The 18,928-nt window shown below is 44.3% G+C and overlaps 1 protein-coding gene across 1 annotated transcript in view; it reads right to left on the reverse strand.

The window, feature by feature from the left end:
* The window catches only part of LOC144102753 (uncharacterized), a 37,535-nt gene that overhangs the window by 12,807 nt on the left and 5,800 nt on the right, over positions 1–18,928 (reverse strand). Inside the window, exon 2 of the mRNA XM_077635932.1 lies at positions 16,855–18,442. Within this exon, the coding sequence (XP_077492058.1) occupies positions 16,855–18,442 (1,588 nt within the window). The remainder of the gene's footprint in view (positions 1–16,854; positions 18,443–18,928) is intronic.

Here is an 18,928-nt window from a genome sequence, read left to right on the forward strand (position 1 = left end):
ATGGATTACTTCGCATTGACGCCCATGTTGCGCAAAGCACACGGTAGGCCACAGCTGCTTTGCACGACGCCGCAGCGTTTCCCGCGGAGAGACCTCACGCAACGCGACGCATCGTGCCACATATGAGCTGTGGTCCCTACGTCGCTTTCTTCACTGATAGGCTTTTAGCGAATTTTGTAGTATGGTCACACCACCTAACCTTGTAATATCTGTGAAAGCTGTTGGTGAAGTGTTTTTATAACCTATAAGTAGAACTTGTGAAAGTAACATGGTTCTTGGTGTATTTTTTCTAACGTTCAGCATTGGAATGAAGCCAGACAAGGCTAAAACTTGTTTTGCTGGCTCTGTCATTCCTGTAGTGGTTTGTGATAATGTGGGAGGCATGACAGGCTTTCAGCATCTGCGTAGCCAGAGTCAGCACAATGTGGCCTTAGGGTTCACTTGGAAACGGTTGGTTATTGCATGGTAAGTAAAACATAATACAGAGAGAAAAGTAAACACTCTGAATGAGCAGTCTCTTGCACCTTCTGTGTGTAACATTTTCTGAGCTTAAATTCCTAGACACCATGAATGCATTCCAAATTTCACAGCTGTTGTTTCTGCTGCTGCAGTTAGTAAAAACGCAGACTGATAGGCTAGTTAGTATGGCATAATAAGGATAAAACAGCACACCTGTACAAGGGCGAGACTGTGTCTTGTCTTATCTTCCTTTGTCCTTGTGGAGATGCGCAGTTTTAGCCTTATTAGTAAAAGTATGCCGTACATATAGACGTTGGATGCCATGCATGCTGTAATCTGTTGCATGAACTTTGTGCTAGCATTTGTAGCTAGAAGGGTTTCTTTTTGACGTTAGCGCTGTATAAGTGAATATAATTTATGCACGTACGTGAACAACATGCTGGCTTGGCCTTATGTAGGTCAATGGATCATTACGAAGTGCATGAGGTGTCACATTAATTGCATGCCTGGTATTACAGCATGTTGCCACTTTTGAGGGGAAAATCTGTTTTTTTTTTGGAATGGGTACTCAGAAGTGACTAGGCAAGCTACCTTTAACTTCAAATGAGCTTGCACCTTAGATGGCAGCTCTATGGGGCAATGGATGCTAAAAAAAGAGTAGCCATGATCTTTTAATATAAAGTGAAGAACCAGCATAAACCAATATCAACACATCATACATGTGACATGCTTCTGTGCATATAGTGAAGATCTTAAAAATGCATGAAAATGTAAGCATGGCTTGTCTACTTATATTTGGTTATTCCTTGTAGAAGGAAGCATGTTGACAAATTTTTCTATGGTTTAAGGCAAACGTCTAGACTGGAGTGCAATTTCAATAAGGAAACAGTTACAATTGGCCACATATGAGTATGAAGTCTTCAACTTGGAAGGTCTGAAAAAACTGTGTGCCTTTCCTTTCTATCTGCATTCTATTTTTACTTCCTCACTTGACATGCTGCTGAATGGATGGATCTGCTGGTTTCTGAATTACTGGTTCTGTAACATGCACAGTCAGAACATATGCACACCACAAGTATGAGGCAACATGGTTAAAAGTGCAATGAGAAAAGAGCTTATCGATACATTTTTGAAGGTAGACAGCTCAGTTTGCTGATATGTTTAGGTGCGTTTTATATTGTTAAGGCCCAGTAGGTATTAAAGGAGCAGAGGCACCAAAATTTTAGTTGTTTTCTTTCAGTTAGAATGATTCGCAGTAGCTTGGAAAACCTAGACAACTGCATGGATCGCTCCAACAAGAGACAGTATATTTATATATGTATTTTTCTCTCACACTGTTTAGCCTAAACAACCGAACGACGACTATGAAGTCAGCGGTGCGTTCAGATCACGTGAGGCATGCAAAGACTGCAGTATTGTCACAACTTTGTTCGTTGTTATTTATATCAACTCGTACACAAACCTGCGAAGAGTTGGAATGACATAAAGTGAACTGGCAACGATTATATCTCAATTTTTTGCATGCCTCACGGGACCTGAACTGACGAAAAATTAAAAGGCTCAAGTGTGTAGCAAACCAAGAGCAATGGAAACCAAGGAGTGCTTTGGGCAATTGTAATAATTTAAATGAAGTGGGGAAATTGCCTTTTGTTAATTTTTACATTGCAGGTATAGTAAAAGTACACTATGCTGCCACCGTCGTGCCGCCACAGTGGCTGAATGGTTAGGGTGCCTGACAACTGAGCCCAAGGACACGGGCTCAATCCCAATTGCGGCAGCCGTGTTTCAGTGGAGGTGAAATGCAAGGCGCCTGTGTACTGAGTGATATCAGTGCACGATAAAGAGCCCCATGTGGTCAAAACTAATCCGTAACCCTGCACTATGGTATCCCTTATAACCCTGTTGCCTTGGGGCATTAAACCTCATATTCCATACCATACCATAACTTTGGTGTGTGTTCTGTGTGCTTGACCATTTAAGCTGCAGTAATTGCTAGCACTCTTGAATTTTGACGCCATCAGATGTGCGTACACGTACTCTCACCTCTCTTCTCACCAGATCGGCACCCATCAGGACCCTCTTTCTTCTCCTCCTCCCCTTCCTGAGTGCAGAGAAGCAGGCCAGATATCAATCTTTCTGGCCGACCTCTTTGCCCTCGTTTCATTAAATTTACCTATCTTAAATTTTCATGAGTATTTGTGTGTGCAAATGCACAATATGTGGTGTTGACGAGGTGCATATCAACTATTACATATGCATGCCACCCATGCTATGATTGGCATGCATGTGTGCATTCATGCCTGTCATGTAAATAAATGTAAGTAGCACAGGCTCCATACAGTGGCCAGAGAGCGCTGCGGAGCAGCACTGCTTTCAGCACTACCGTGGCAGGTATGACGATACTGGGAAGGCGAACACGCTGGCTGCACTACTTGCTCTCAAGTCCTTGCTGCGTTTTGTACATGACCGCCGGCCGTGTTCTTGCTGCATCAAGCGCTGTGCTTTCCAATGTCGCAAGTGGCCTTTTCTGGTTTTATGCCTATTAAAGGCTTTTAAAAATGCGTTGTTCCCACCGCTCTAAAGGGCTTAATTCCGTTGCGGAAATTCACTCTTTGGCATCAGTGGAATGTAGGACTCCAATGAGTAGTGCATACCATGGTTGTTAAGGGACGATTATGGTGTATGAAACATGTCAGATACCTATCATGTCTTGAAGGTCTCTTGGTTGCATAGACTCGGCTAACTGTAGTAATTGGCATGCGTTCAAATTGCACTTTTTTGCATATTTTCACGAGGTGGTTAGTGTAGATGCTTGTTGACTAATTCGACACAAATTTGCAGCCATCGCTCTGAATATAAAATAAGATGAAATAAAGCGACAACAGCTAATTTGCACTATGGCGCGGTATGCGTAAGCCGCGCAACACAGGCAAACACTAAAGTTTATGGGACATACAGATTTAAAAAAAGCCCAATTGCTTGGCACTCGATCTAAGCATGCAGCCACAAACTGGAACATGTTCGTTACACTTCCCTGCACGAACTGCACAGTGCACCCCTCCTCCAGCGTGCGAGGAAATCCAGCTTTTTCGTGATTTCGATATTCAGAAAACTTGTGGGCGTCAGTACGTGCTATTGGCAGCAAAGGTTACAGGACGCAAGTTCTCGGATTTAAAAAGAAGTTGTAGCGCTACCTCTTACCCAGTCGCTAGGTAGTATTACCAGTGGAAGGAACGCCCCGTCATGCATTCGTACATTTCAGGTGATATGCTTGCGTGCTGAAATAATCCCACAGTGCTGAAATAATCCCACCCCCTCCTCGCATTACGTTAGCTTCTGATTCCGACAGCACGTACGTGTTTGATATGATCACAAACATCAAAGAAACTAAAGCACGGTGAGAAGCCACACAAACGCCGAAAGTGCGGTTAGATGCCCACAATTAGAAAGTAGCTCTAGCGCTATCAAAATTCTAAATGCATGTTGCAGGAGTTGTAACGTGTATGCAATTTGAAAATGTAGCTTTAAATGCGCGGCAGTATGACTGACGTTGAACTTGACAGAGGTTGTTGACATGACTCTCCGTACTGCTACAGTCCACCTCTCGGTCGTGCAGCCTACCAGAAAACTTGCACATTTTGATGCCAAGCTTCCTGCCCGGCTGTAATAATTCTGGACGCAGCATAACCGGCAGTAGTGTATTTTGCTTCCTGAAATTTCTTAGGTCGTTTCCGCTAGTACTCGCAATAGTTGCAGTGCCGTGAAAGCATCTGAGAGAGCGCTGCAGCACACGGCGCTTCCGCTCCCCCGCCCCACAGTTTTCTGAAAGCTGCGCTAGTTGGTGCAGGGCTCGTGACCAAACTTGACTGTACGGAGCCTATAAGTAGTGAACTAGGCGTGGTGTCAAAATGTGTGTAAAGCAAAAAATTCTCGTGTGTACATGTGCTGATGAGTCATTTTCATTGTAATGGCAAGCATGATTATGTTGAAGATTGCAGCAATAAATCAGCACACTATGATTTTGAATGGTCAAATCTTTTGACTTGCATCTGTTGCAGTGTAAAGTACACATTACTGCCAATTAACATGATTAGTGTGAGTGGTGTTATTGTACACTGTTGGGAGTGAGGCTTCCAGTCCATCCGAAGTGCTCTGATGAAAAGTACCTTTTATAATGGTACTTGTGGTTGCTTCATGTCATTGAAACTAAACTCGAATAACAAATAATGTGATTTTGAGCCGTATAAGTGAAAATTATGTGACCGCTTTGTTCATGACACTACATTTGGATTGGTTCTATCCGCTACAATGATAGAAGACTGTGCTGCTTTGAAACAGCACAGTGACATGCACTGAAGCCTTGGATGCGCAGCAAGAGACAAAGCGTGCATATTGTTGACCATGCAATGTTGACCCTTTTGTGTCGTACGTTTCCAGCTCCTATTAGTTTTTTTTGCTTCATTTTCTTATGGGCCGATTTAGAAATCTGCTAAACATGGTCGCACGTCTCAGCTTGAGTCTAACCAGGCAGCTTTGGAGAAAGCGCACATATTTATAATGTTTTGGTTTTATTTTCGTGAATGACACTGCTGTATCAATTTTATTGGCGCTTCCTTTCAATGAGTGTGTTGATTATCGACAGCTGCATAAGTGACTATCTTATTTATAATGTAAATTCTAACTCATTGTTTTTTTTTCTAGTTTATTCCCAATATAGGCTATTTTTATTTGCGCCTCTTTGAGGAAGATCGCGATGATGATGATGGTAGCGCTCTTAAAGCGCCCCCTACAGTCTGAGCTAAGAAGAAAAAAAACAACATGGCGGTTGTTTACGTGCTTCGAATCGCGGTCGGCGGTCGTTGCGAGTGAAGAATTCGCCGGCGTCGCGTCTTTGTGGCCTGTGTAGATATTTAAATTTGCCCTTTTTTTTGTGACCAGCAGACCGCCCGTAGAATGCGTGTTTACCTCCCATGCGCCCCCTAAAGTTGAGTGAACAGGATGCAAGCGCGTGCCGTCCAGTATTGGCGTCCCAGATCTGGGTGTTTCAAGCTCATTGCGGAAAAGGTCTGTACATATAGCTCTTGTTATAATCATCACGATGCAGTGTGTAGGCTGTGATACGTCATCGCCGTGACTATCTCATGGAGCAAGGGTTGGAGAACGTTGCAGCATGTCTTTTCTAGCCCGCCCTCTAACAGTCCAAGGCACTGATCTGGACACCAAATGGCGACAGTACCGATTGACGACTGTTGTGGGTTCTCGTGTGCGAAATTGCATTGATCTGCCAGATCGCAGAGTGAAGCAATTGTCGGCAGAACAATCGCAAGGCTTACCCGACTGTAGCTTGCAACCACCTCAGCGGTCCCAATGCTTGGGACAGAGCGAAGAAATAAAGCTGCACAGTGCGAACGCTGGATTATCGAAAACCGTGCTTATGTCTCGTATAGTAGCTATTGGAATTGAGTATTCTGGAATGCACTGGCAATGCGTACTTCTGCTCTTGAGGCCGAGTGACCCGTCTTCCTTCATGGCGCAGGCAGTGTGTACTGAACGCGTGTGCACACGCTGAGCGGCGCATCTGAAAAAGTGAAAAGTGTTTCCATGTTCACTGCACGCTTTCATCGACGTAGGAGTTCTAAGGTAATCCTGTGAGTTCACGTTCTGTTGGTATACAGTCATATTTGGTTTGTGCAATCAGTGACTGCCCACATACTGTTGAAAAGCGAGATTTTTATTGTCTGCCAAAGATGATGTGGTGGCATGTATAAATTAATATAGCATAGTAACAATGTGACACTGAACACTTTTGTTAAGATGTAATAGCAAGTAATTTCGATGTTTGTGTAAGCCAGTGTGTTTGCCTTCATTGCTAAAGAGACTGAAGCAAGTGTTTGGGTGTTTATGAGTGGGGACAGAACTGGTGTATCAAGTAGGTGATAGACAGGTGCCCAGACATTGCATACTCTGATGCTATGTACAAGTGTCGCATTTTGTCAGACTTCAGCTGCGAGTGATTCTTCGTGTCCTGCATCTTTTTGTTCAATGTAAAGAACGTTGGTAATAACAAAGCAGAGTAGCTCAGAATGGAATAGGCTTGGGCAGGTTGGTAATTCATTGTAACACAGTGAGCATAGCACGGGAAGAACGAGAGGGGACAAGCACTATTCTTGTCCTTTTTCCTCTTCGTCCTGCGTTCTTTCCGCGCTATGCTTACTGCGTTACAGAGCAGCTCAGTGCGGCCAGACTTCACGGGATACCAAGGAGGACACATTAGAGTTGGGTCATAGCGATGATAGGTTACGTCATTCTAATGAAAAGGGGCTGCTTTTGCTGAGGATGTAGCTTTTATAGGCTATAATAGGCCAAAAGGTGAAATGGAAGTGTCATCATCCTGGCCGTTTTTACAAGCAACCTGTGCCAAGTTTTCTAGCGCAGTGCACCAAAGCCAGACAACATTGCTATTCACTTTCTAACAGTAATCACGGAGCCCTTCACTATGTTTATATCACGAGTTTGAATCGAGTGCTCGGAAAAATTTGTAAATCTGATTTTATTTTTGGTGAATGCAGCAAACATCAACATAACCAGAAGACCAGACGTTAGATGGAGTTGTGTTGGCATGGTCATACTTGCCAGCCTAATTTAGAAGACTGTCAAAAAGTGGTCGCGCATCTTAGGGTTTAGTTGTAATCAAGCAGAGTAAGGAGGAAAAGAATCTGGAGTCGTTTTTGCTGTGAATTTCGGGACTAGAGGAAAGGGGAAAAGAGGGAAGGTAGTGCTGAAATTAACTAGCGTTCAGCGTTAGCAAGGCAAGTCAGGAGGCATGCTGGGTGCATTCCGGTAAGTTGCACGTTGTGAAGACAGCTGTGCCAGACTGCACCAAGCGCGCATCAACTCCACTGGCCGCACTGTGCTCTGCTGGTTTTGCACCGGTGGCTGAAGTGGCGGGCTGTGTGATTTTGAGCTTTGTTCGGAACTCCCTACTTGTCTGCAGATGGTATAGCTGTGAGCGAAGTTCTCAAGGAAGCCAGTGAAGTGCGAATGCATGTGAAGGCTGCTGGTGATGCGGTATGTTGTAACCACCTGCTGGGCAGTGGGACTCGTAAGAGCTTTTGCATGGCATGCATGCAAATTCGAGAGCCTATTGCAGCCAGTGCAGGAGGGCGGAATTATGGGAATTTTCGTGCTTTAGAAGAAAGTGTTATATTATGCCTAGCATTTGTGTTTTCAAACCTGTTATGAGCTCTGTGTTGTAATGCTTTTGTTAATATTCTGTTATGCTTTTATTAATCAATTGTGGTGTCATCTGGGCGCGCCGTGCCCGAAATTTTAGGCAAATGGACCACGGAGTAGGCACTCCTGGGACTGTATGTGACCTAATTGGCTCTTGCATGGGTTTACACATGTGTAATACTAGGTGTTTGCATGAACCTGACAATGTCGGGTCAAGTTGGCCGTTCAGGCTTGTGTAAATGCTTAGTACTCGTTGGGTCGGGCTAAGTCAACCAAATTGCAAGCAGTTCGTTGCTCAGCCCCATCTTCTTGGCAATGTGCACACAAGCATTGTCAAGTCATAGAGTCAGATCATTCGGAAACTGTTTTGTACTGGCACTTCTGGGACAGAGGGAGCATGCCACAGTTGTGGGTGGCACTTTTGCGTGTTCTGTCTTGCTTAACACTGGGCATTACTGTACCTACGCCGGTCCTTACTCACCAAGATTAAGTTCAGGAAAATTCGCCATCAAGTACAAGTGTTCTTGTTGAGGCCTTTTCCCGACTTGCCTTGGGTTCCTGTAAACGAAGCTGTAGTAGTAGACTCCTGCCATACTTAGGCATATGCATCATTAGTGGAAACCACTGCTGTATGGTTCACTTGTGTCCCTTAAGGATACGTTTGTTGTTTACAAGCACATGATGTTAGCTTTATATTGGCTGCATCAACGAGATGTTGGCTCTGAATTTATCGTATGGAAGCTCATTTGCCATTTTGCTGGATAAATAATCATGTTCCTAAATGTGGCAGGTTTTGATTGCTGATATTAGCACCATTGCATTGCTGAGTGATAGTAACAAACTGGTAGTCGTGTTTGTGCAGTAACCTTTTCTGTGGCACTGCTGTGCCAGCAATAGCTCAGCAAGTCTAGTAGGCAAGTCTGATGCGTCTTGCAGAATGTTTTAGAAGTTTGCAGGCATCACAGAACACCTTTGTGTCATGCTGGTATGCAGAAGGGTTGAAATGCGGGCCAGTTGGTGCATTGTACCTTGAAAAAAAAAACAGTCACAAAAGACAAGGGACAAGAGAAGGAGTGTTCACGCCACAACGACAGGACCAGTCGTTGGACCAGTCGTGAACACTCCTTCGCCTGTCCCTTGTCTTTTGTGACTGTTTTTTTTTCATGCTGGTAGTGTGAGGTGCTGTAACTTCGTACAAGTGAGCCAAATACGGTTTAGCATTGAAGTATTATTAGGATGGTTTTTGTTGGCTTTTCTCAGAAAGGAGCAGGAGGTATGTGCACATTTTTCATTTCTACACTTTTCACATCCATTTTAGAGCGCCACTCTTTGGCACCCGTTCTTGGATTCCACGTCGTAGTCGGCATTACACGCCACCTGCCACGGCAAGAGCGGATGAATGGAAATCTGGAAGGTGGCTGCCACGGGAAGATCCCGGAGGGCGGCTAGTAGCGTAACGCGCCACCTCCCAGCTGTGGCAGGTAGTAGCAAAGCGAAATGCCACCTATCACTGAATCTTGCCGTGGCAGGTGGCTCTCTTAAATTTTGTACCTTAGCATATTGCAAAACTAAAATACATAAACAGCTGCGCTTAAAATTCGCATTACCGACTATCGCAATTGGCTGTGTATACATACAACCTTTGTCCGTAAAGTTCCGAGACTTAGTTCATTAAAAAAATGCGTTGAAATCATTGAAATCATTTGTGCAGCACCCCTTCGAAATAATCTCCCTTGCAGTCTATACACAGCTTCCAACGCTTCTTGAGGTCTTGGAAACAGTTGGAAAACGCTTCTTTTGGCAGGGCTGCCAGCTCCTATGTCGTGGCGCCTTGAATGGCCTCCCCACTCCCCATCCAGCAACCTTTTAGGGCTCTCTTCACACGAGGAATCGGGAAAAAATCACATGGGGTGAGGTCAGGCAAGCATGGCGGATGGGGAACTACAGTAATGCTGTGCTTGGCGAGAAATTTTGTCACGCTGAGAGTAGTGGGCGGCCTTGCGTTATCGTGGAGAAGGCTCCATTGTCCAGATGCCCATAAGTGAGGGCGACGGCGTCGCAGTGCATCACGCATGTGTTGGAGCACGCGGATATAAAACTCCTGATTCACCGTCTGCCCTTGTGGGACGAACTTGTGGTGTACGACACCTCAGGCATCGAAAAAAACTATCAGCATCGTCTTTGTTTTGGTCTTCTGTCGCTGCACCATTCTCGACGCCGGAGAGCTTGTGGACCGCCGTTCGGCGTTCTGCCTCTTTGTTTTGAGGATCGTATTGAAAACACCATGTTTCGTCTTCAGCAATGATGGTGTCGACGAATGCCAGCATCCTTCTCTGCCTCAGAGAGTAAATCAGCGCTCACTAATGCCCGCGTGTCCTTCTGGTCCTGTGTGAAGGAGTGCGGCACAAGTCTGGCATTCAGCTTTTGTTTCCCCAAGTTCTCACATAGAATTTGGTGGCATGTTGTTCTTACTAATGTCGAGAGCATCTGATAGCATGCGGATTGTAATGGTGCGGTCTTGCTGTATGATTTTCCTGATCCGAGCCACGTTGTTTTCATTCTGTGAGGTTTAAGGGTGCCCCTGCCTTGTGTTGTCTTCCACAGACGTTCTCCCCGAAACGAACCTCTTGTGGAACTCGAAAACTTGTGCCCGCGATAATGTCTCATTGCCGTAAGCGCCACGAAGGAGCTGCTACATCTGTGTGGCTGTCATGCCAAGCTTCACACAGAATTATAAGCTTACACGTCCATCTCTCCACATTCACTCACAGTAGAATGTGCAGACGACAAGTGACAACGTATTTACATGTAGTGCCATCTAGCGGCTCCTTCAGCAACTAACATAAATAGCTCAGGTTAGCCCGAAAAGATTGTGCTACACATACGCACCAACATTTGTTTTGGGGAATTAGTTCTAGAGAAGAAAATAAATCAGTCTCGAAACTTTACGGACAAAGGTATTTTTTGCCCGTGGTTTACTGCTGCTACAATAGCACACATGGCTCAGTCTGTGCACTCTACTGCGTGCTAGCGCATGGCATGCTTCAAAAGCAAGGGTTCGGGCAAGTTGTTTGTTTTAGTTAAGGTTGGTCGCAGAACAAAAAGGGATGACACGGGAACCAGACGCATAGCACTGACCATCGAAGAGTTGAGTCAGTGCTGTGTGTTCGGTTCTCGTGTTTGCGCTGTCTTTATTCGTTGCAATGTGATCAACCTTAGCTTCAAAAGCAGTCTTCACACTCTGTACAGGGGGAGTGCACATGCAACTGCTGCACAGAAAAGGCCTTAATAAGGTAATAAACATTGTCCATTTCGCGCTCGTGTCTGTGTACAGCACCTGGTGCTAACTGCTCGCTGCACTGCACATTTCAATTTAGGCGCCAAATGTACTTCCTTGTGATGCATGGTGTAGCGAGTACTTTTCTACTTGGCATGTAACAAACTGTAGCTGTGATTCAAAAATATCATTGTAATGCGTCAGCATCAGAACCCCCATGTTGGAATAATTCGTCCATCCATCTGTCTGAAGCCTCAGGTGGCAAAGTGGAGAGAGTGGAAAGAGAAGAGAGGGTAGGTGAAGATGGTTGGCAAGCGGTTGACACAGTCGAGGGGTGGGGAGAGTGGATGTGTCACAGATAGCTGGATTTCATTAGGTGAGTGGAGTGGGCGTGTCACGTGGTGATTGATGGGACCCATTCGTAGTCTGAACCTGTCAGCAGCTGCTGCGCTCCGTCTGGCAGGAACATCATGCTGACGCATACTGTGCCGCATGAGTCACATTGATGGTCTGTGATTTATTTTTAGCCTTAATTGATCAGCATTTAACACATGTACCATTCGTGATTAAATTTTATCGGTTTTCATGCGGCACTGCAGGGACCAGCTTCGCGACATTCATGCGTATGCCATCTTCACGTTTGCTACAAGTAACAAGCTCATGCATTTTGTACTATATTTCATGATTAATTTCAAAAAAACCTAATTAATGTAACAGTCCTTATTTTGACATCACCTTATACTGACACCACAGGCTGATTGTGACCATTTAGATTGAACTAGCGAGAAACTATTTTCTGCAAAAGAAGTGAGATACTACTACACGTGAACAATATTGACAAAGGCTTTGACCCTACAGGCACGTTTTGTTCAAATGAAAGAAACTTTTCTAATCTTCAAGTATTCCCATCATTATTGTGTTCGGACAATAACTGGAAGTTGCAGCAAAAATGCTGTTAATGAACATGCATTGAACACCTTGTCAGTTGTGCCCATGTGATGTGGGTATTGCAATTAATAGACAAGTTGGTTGTTTGGTTTATGAGGTTTAAAGCCCCAAAGCGAATCAGGCTACGAGGGGCGTCGTAGTCGAGGGCTCCGGTAATGTCGACCACCAGTGGTTTCGCACAGCACACGGACCTTTAGCATTTTGCCACCATCAAAATTAAATCACCGCAGCTGGGATCGAAGCGGCGTCTAATGGAATCTATTGAATTTCAACGTTACACACACAGATTAGTTTTTGCTATGTGCAAGTTGTATTTAATGTCTGTACTAGGAAGGGTAGCTTTCTAAAGCCACAGATGGGCTTGTAGGGCATCGTAAACATCCATTAGAATCAATGTTTTTGTACAGTGATCACACAATGGCAGCGTATCTATGACTGCAAATGTTTAAATCAAGCGTAGTATCTTGAAGCTTATTAAAAATAGATCATATGTAAAATTACCTTCCAACTTCTCAGAAGTACCACATTCGTGGAGAAATGCAATTGAAAATTGCCAAAATGCCTAGGAAAAGAAATTTTGGCAGCCAAGAAAGGAAAAGGAGCACTTTATGCGAGGACTGTGGAAGGATGAGTTGCACCCAATTGTGGAAAACGATGAACCCTAAGAAATGATATGTGAAGGTGTTGCAAATCACATTTCGTGCATACTGGGCTGCCTTGCATTATGACAACTTGTCCAGGTAGACTGCCACAAGTCAAGGAAAACCCTGATACATACAACCGCAGCTTTCTGTTAGACATTTTATTTGCAACATTCGTTATCTAGCTGACAGGTTATCAATATCCCGAGGTGAATGTGAGGTGCAGGATGAAACGGGTGCCATGTCTGGATACTGGAGAAAATGTGCTGTGATGAGCCTTGGGAGCCTTCCTCTTCACGTGGCTCCAGGCAGTTTTGCGGCCACATATTACGGTTGACAGTGCTTCATTCTGTAACATAATACCACAGTTACTTGCATAATGGATGCAGTCTGTGGGAAAAAATTTGAATGGTAATTTTGGTGCATTTATTACATGCTGTAAAACTTGGTGTGGTCAATTAAACTTCCCCAAATTTTGGCGACTGAAGTAGGCAAGGCATTTATTATGCAAGTGCATCCATTATGTAAGTAAATATGGTGTACGAAAGCCTGAAACAAAAATAGAAATAAGTATCTGCATGAGTGGAACAAATTCCTAGCAACTTTGCCACAGCACCATACCTATGACTGCCAAGCAAATTCATTTATGAAGTGCTTTACTATGGTGAGGGAAGGCCATTCTCAACTAGTTCTACCACGGCAATATAAGTCCGTGTGACACATTGCACCAGCAATGTTCCGAAAAATGAGTAATACTGTTTGTCTGCTGCAGCAGTATTGTCTTTGTTAAATAAGATGAATGGTAGTTATGTGCTCCACGATAACTACATATTCTCAACTGTCCTCTAAAAATGCAGTTCACTATGACATCACGACATGACAAAGAGGTATGTATGCAGCATGGAGTGCCACTTGATACTGCTTTTCCTGAAGTGCACCACATGCAAACAAAAATGATAGTGAATGCAAGGCAGGTATGAACAAGCAACAGAGTGCACTAATTGCCTAAAGATGAGAAATGCTTGCTAATTGTCAAGAGGTTCTCTGTTGAGCAGCACCAGAGAAAATTTACTCACGCATGCAGATTCTGAGTGGGGAATGAGGGGCCTGAAATATCTTATTTTTAAACTGTGGGGTTTATATTTGAGAGCGACACATGGGCTATGAGGGACACCATAATGGATGTCTCCGGATTAATTTGCACCCCCTGGGGCTTTTTAACGTGCGCTGACTTTGCACAACATATTGGCATTCTTGTATTTTTCCTCCACTGAAATACAGCCGCCACGGCCAGGATCAAATTCTGGGGTAAGCAGTCTAAAGACCCCAGAGCCACTGAGGTGCCATAGCGGGATGAGTTCTCTATTCCTAGGAGGAAAATTTCGGGAAGAAAGAATGACTAGAAAGGAATTACTTGAGGCCTGTAGTGCACCCATACTGATGCTGCTTGACATGGGATATCAGTTCCCCTTGTTATGACCATGCGGGCTTCAAGAAAATTAGCAAATGGCACTCCTCTTCCCTGCTGTGTTTTGAGCTTGCTATGCTGAAGAACTTTGTCAAAGCAGCCCAGCAACTACCTCACAAAATAATCCTCACCTGAAATCTGTCATCTTCAGTTGGCAGGGTCTACAAACAGCCAGCACATTCAGGTGCTACTTTCTGCATTAAATATTTTCCCTCATCAAATCTGCAAAAAACAAACACAAGCAAGGCAAGCACACAACTTGTGAAAAAGCTACATTTTCTCTAGTCAAGGACAAGTGAGCACCTGTCCCTATGACCAGTGTGGTTCAGCCTAAAATTTGGATGGCTAGTCTGGTGTAAAAATTTAGTTCTCTATAAAAAGTTTTGCAGCCCATTCTGCTCTGCACACAAAGATACAGCAAGCTTCCTGCAATGCAAGCATGACAAGGACTATGTATTGCTGGACTGTATCAACAATGCCTAGGATTAGAATGCCTCCTTATAGTTAGTGGAGCTGCTGGCTTCCCTCAACCTGAACCCGCAGCTCTGCAGCTGTGCATTGCCCCAGATGTTAGCATGGCTCAAGTCAGCAACCTGCAAGTCCGTAGCATTAAATGGAGTTGTACTCAGGATCATTGATATTGCCACTTGAATGGCAAGGTAGGCCCACTATAATTCAGGGCACCAGGGTTCTTCCGTTACCTGACTGCACTTTATACAAACAGCCCGCTTTGGCCTGCTACATTAGAATTTTATAAGTTCCACCCAAATACTGTCTGGCATTGCACAAACCTTTTGCTTAAATAGTTTTTACTAATTGAGAATGAAACATACAGTTAGGAAAGAGTTAGGCAAATACTTCAGTACATTACCAGCAATGCATTCATATGCACTTAGGCTAAGTCTTTACTGTAAGCTTGCCTATGCCACAGCAACTGGTCCATCAAAACAACAATATGGCATTTGCTGCACTTTCTTTGGAAATTGTTCAGTGCAGTCATGCTGCGAAAATAAAATTCAGACTCTTTGAGAACAGCCATACACATCACTGGTGCTCCCTCAGTAACGGCATCTCTGGTGTCCGAGTCATCATCGGCAGCTTGTGAGCATGTCTCATGGACATTTTCAGCCAGTTTTTTTTTAAATCTTAGTTCCCTTTGTGCTGTCCAAATCATCAACAGCTTGTGAGCTGAAAACAGTGATGAAACATGCTAACACTTCATTTGCTGCACTTTCCTTGGAAAGTGTTCAGTGCAGTCATGCTGCGAAAATAAAATTCAGACTCTTTGAGAACAGCCATACACATCACTGGTGCTCCCTCAGTAACGGCATCTCTGGTGTCTGAGTCATCATCGGCAGCTTGTGAGCATGTCTCATGGACATTTTCAGCCAGTTTTTTTTAAAATCTTAGTTCCCTTTGTGCTGTCCAAATCGTCAACAGCTTGTGAGCATGTTTCATCGCTGTTTTGAGCTAACACATCTGCTGTCCTGTGCTTTTTGACCTTAATGGCATGTTATACCTGGGCAGAAGTATTGCAACAATGTGTATTGTGAAAGTTCTGGTGAACAGAAAAGTGACAGCTGAGTTTAATTTGCACATGCTTCCTTAGACTGCATATATACGCAACCAAAAGACTGTTTTCTCACTTCAACATATTCTAGAATTTAACTGGGCTTGCATTGAGAGCTTGTTATATACTTTATGTCAGCTCCACCTGTAGCACTGTTGGAGATGCCTCTCATGCTATTCAACACACACACCATCCAAGCCACTGCCACACCGCTGTACACTATGTTACACATCTATGTACACTCCATGCACACACTTACCAGCAGCACACGTGACAAGGTTGGAGGTGCCTCTCGCGCTCTAACGCACACACCATCCAAGCCACCGCCACGTGGCTGCACACCATACCACACATCTATGTACACTCCATGCACACACTTACCAGCAGCACACGTGACAAGGTTGGAGGTGCCTCTCTCTCACACACACCATCCAAGCCTCCGGCACGTGGCTGCACACCATACCACACATCTATGTACACTCCATGCACACATACTTACCAGCAGCACACGTGACAAGGTTGGAGGTGCCTCTCGCGCTCTAACGCACACACCATCCAAGCCACTGCCACATGGCTGCACACCATACCACATCTATGTACAAGTGCAGGCAGTACAAAAAGGAACATGTGGTCAAGAACAGTTATTCCAATTTATCAATTCAGTGAGCACTGCTGTTCCGCTTTTCATGGAAGACAACTGAAAAGCATGACATACTTGTTTTTTTAAGACATGTTGGGTAAAGCACTGGCTCGCTTTGGGGCATGCTTGCGTGTTCCCTTTCATAATGGTTGCACTTGTATGTTACACAAGCAACAGCACAAATTAAGTTCGAGATGCCTCTTATGTTATAACAGATGCACTATCTATGACTTCCCTTATTTATGCTTGCTATTTACTGTTTTCAGTCAATGCACTCCATGAACATTTTGCTACACAGGGATAAACTGCACATTTCTCAGCTTTGGACAAAGTTCAATCCGCAAGGAAGCATTATTTTACTTTTTTACTTTACAGTAATCGTGGTCATTTCCGGTATGAATAATCAAGACTTCTTCGTCCAGTCCATGAGAGAGAAGCTGCCGTTTTACTGTTTCCTGGTGCAGCATAGTGGGAGGACGGCCCAATGCAGGCTTGATTTTGCCATATTTCAGTGCTCCATACCGCGGCTGCTTTTCAACGTTCTTATTTGCAGGCACCAGCCGTGGTTTTTTTTCTGTTGGCTGCTTTGCGGTCGCAAGGCTATGCTTTGCAGCAAACTTTGTCAGGTCTTCGTCTATCATCTTTTGCTCCTCGGCAGTTTTCTCTGGAAGCTGGTTAATCAGCATTTGGAAGGTAGACCCAGCTTTCAATTTCAGCACATTAGTTCTTTCTGGTGATATTTTTAGCGTGGAGCCTTGCTGAGTGCTCTGCATATTATGTTGAGCACTGGCCATTAAGGAGCCTGCATCATCGATAGCATAGTCTTGGATGCCATCTTTGGAAGGACAATTGGAACAGGTGGCCTGGCTGCTCTGCAACTTGCGCGACTGCAGCTCCATTAAAGCAACAGCATGCATGTGCTTGCACATGTGCGCATGCATTGCATGGTCAACACATGTGCATGTGAACATGTTGTGGCAAGCCTCACACTGCTTGCAATGAAGCTCACAGCCACTGCATGATTTGCTAGTCCTTTGCACTGTGTGCTTGAAGTTCACCAAGCTTTGTGACTTTACATGCCACTGGCCATCTCCCACTCTCTCAGTACTGGTCTTACAAAGCTCAATCCCCACTTTATGCCTCCCAAATAGGGCAGATTTGCGGTGGTCTGCTCCTCCTTTCATAAGTGCAATAGCCCTGTTGTAAAGCTTGTCAGACGTCAAATAAAAAAGTACTTTAATTAATTTATCCAGTCGCCCATTTATCTTGCCACCAAAGTGAGAGTACTTCAGTGTCTTGTGCATTGACTCCAAGTGATTATTTGTTGTTAATCCAATGTACTGCCGATAGCAGTAAGCCCACTGACATGCCCTCTTTGCGTATGTTTTTTCAAAATATCTGATGAAGCCATCCAGCTCTTCCAGCTCCTTTGGAGCAAGGCGATTAAGCTGCTGCTCTTTGGAATAAATGCTAAGAAACGCAGGGAGCAACTGTTGAAACTCTGTCTCATCTGTGCACTTCATCAGAGTGTGTAGCATGTCCCTTATTGTATCCCTGCAGTCCTTGTTTGTGACCGTATTCAGGCGCGCGCCCCAGTTGTGCAGCACGTGCCAGCTGCAAAGCAGTCGACTCTTCAGGGTACCCATCACCTGCTCCCATGCATTGCCATAAACAGGGGCATCATCAGACATAAATGCCTGACACTGTACTGTGTTTGTTTTTTCTTTGATGGCCTCGAAAAACCTCACCATGGTGCCCATGTTCACCCTTTTTGAAATCACATAGGCACACGGGATACCAGATCCGTCTTCAGAAATTGTGAGCAGGGTTGTCAGTTGAAATTTGTACTTATTTGTGCCATGGGTGGAGTCAATGCACAGTTTCTCTGTCCCCAATTTAGAAAGTAACTCTCGTTGTGGGAATGTCAATAACGCTAGCTCAAAGTCACCATCATGACTGTTGGGGTCACCCTTCTTCATGTAATACAACAGTGGTGACTCGTTTTCCGCCCTCATTTCTTCGACCCATAAGTCAACACTTTTAAAATCGTCTGGATCTCTCTGCTCTTCTTTGCCAATCCTAAACTTATCTGCAATGTTGCGGAGGTCCTTAGTGGTCACAAGTTGCATCCGTGGGCTTGATCCACTTGTGCCTGCTCGGATGTTGTGCACAACGGTTTTTGCGGGCACTCCTTCTGCTAACCGACCTGAAAATTGTACAGAAAAAAAAACTGTTAGCATCTCTGGTACATTTGCTTACTGCCATGTAATAAAGTGACAGATACTTCTAGTCAGATTCCTTTGTCTTCAGCCTTGTTCCTTTTTTACAGATGACACAAATTACATCATAACTTTTATTTCACTTTTGTGGCACTGCACAGCACACGACAAAATGCTTGTTTCACAGCCATATGGTATTCATTTTATGTGCTTGAGTGTTTAAACATGCATAGAATGCAAAACAGGAAAGTTATATACAGCCTGTTATAAATGCAGGATATAAAAGCTCTGAAAATGTGGACAAGAAAAGAAGAAGGACATCTGGTTCTCATTCAGTCCCGTTTCATTCTACATATTCAGAAAGTGCACCAATTGACCTGACTGCACCTTTACAGGAGTAGACAAACCAAATTTCTGAATGCGTTCTTTGTTTCTTTGGACTGGAGCACAATACTGTGCATGAGGCGCAATGT

The sequence above is a fragment of the Amblyomma americanum genome, chromosome 8, assembly GCF_052857255.1.
Source record: "Amblyomma americanum isolate KBUSLIRL-KWMA chromosome 8, ASM5285725v1, whole genome shotgun sequence".
Lineage (NCBI taxonomy): Eukaryota > Metazoa > Arthropoda > Arachnida > Ixodida > Ixodidae > Amblyomma > Amblyomma americanum.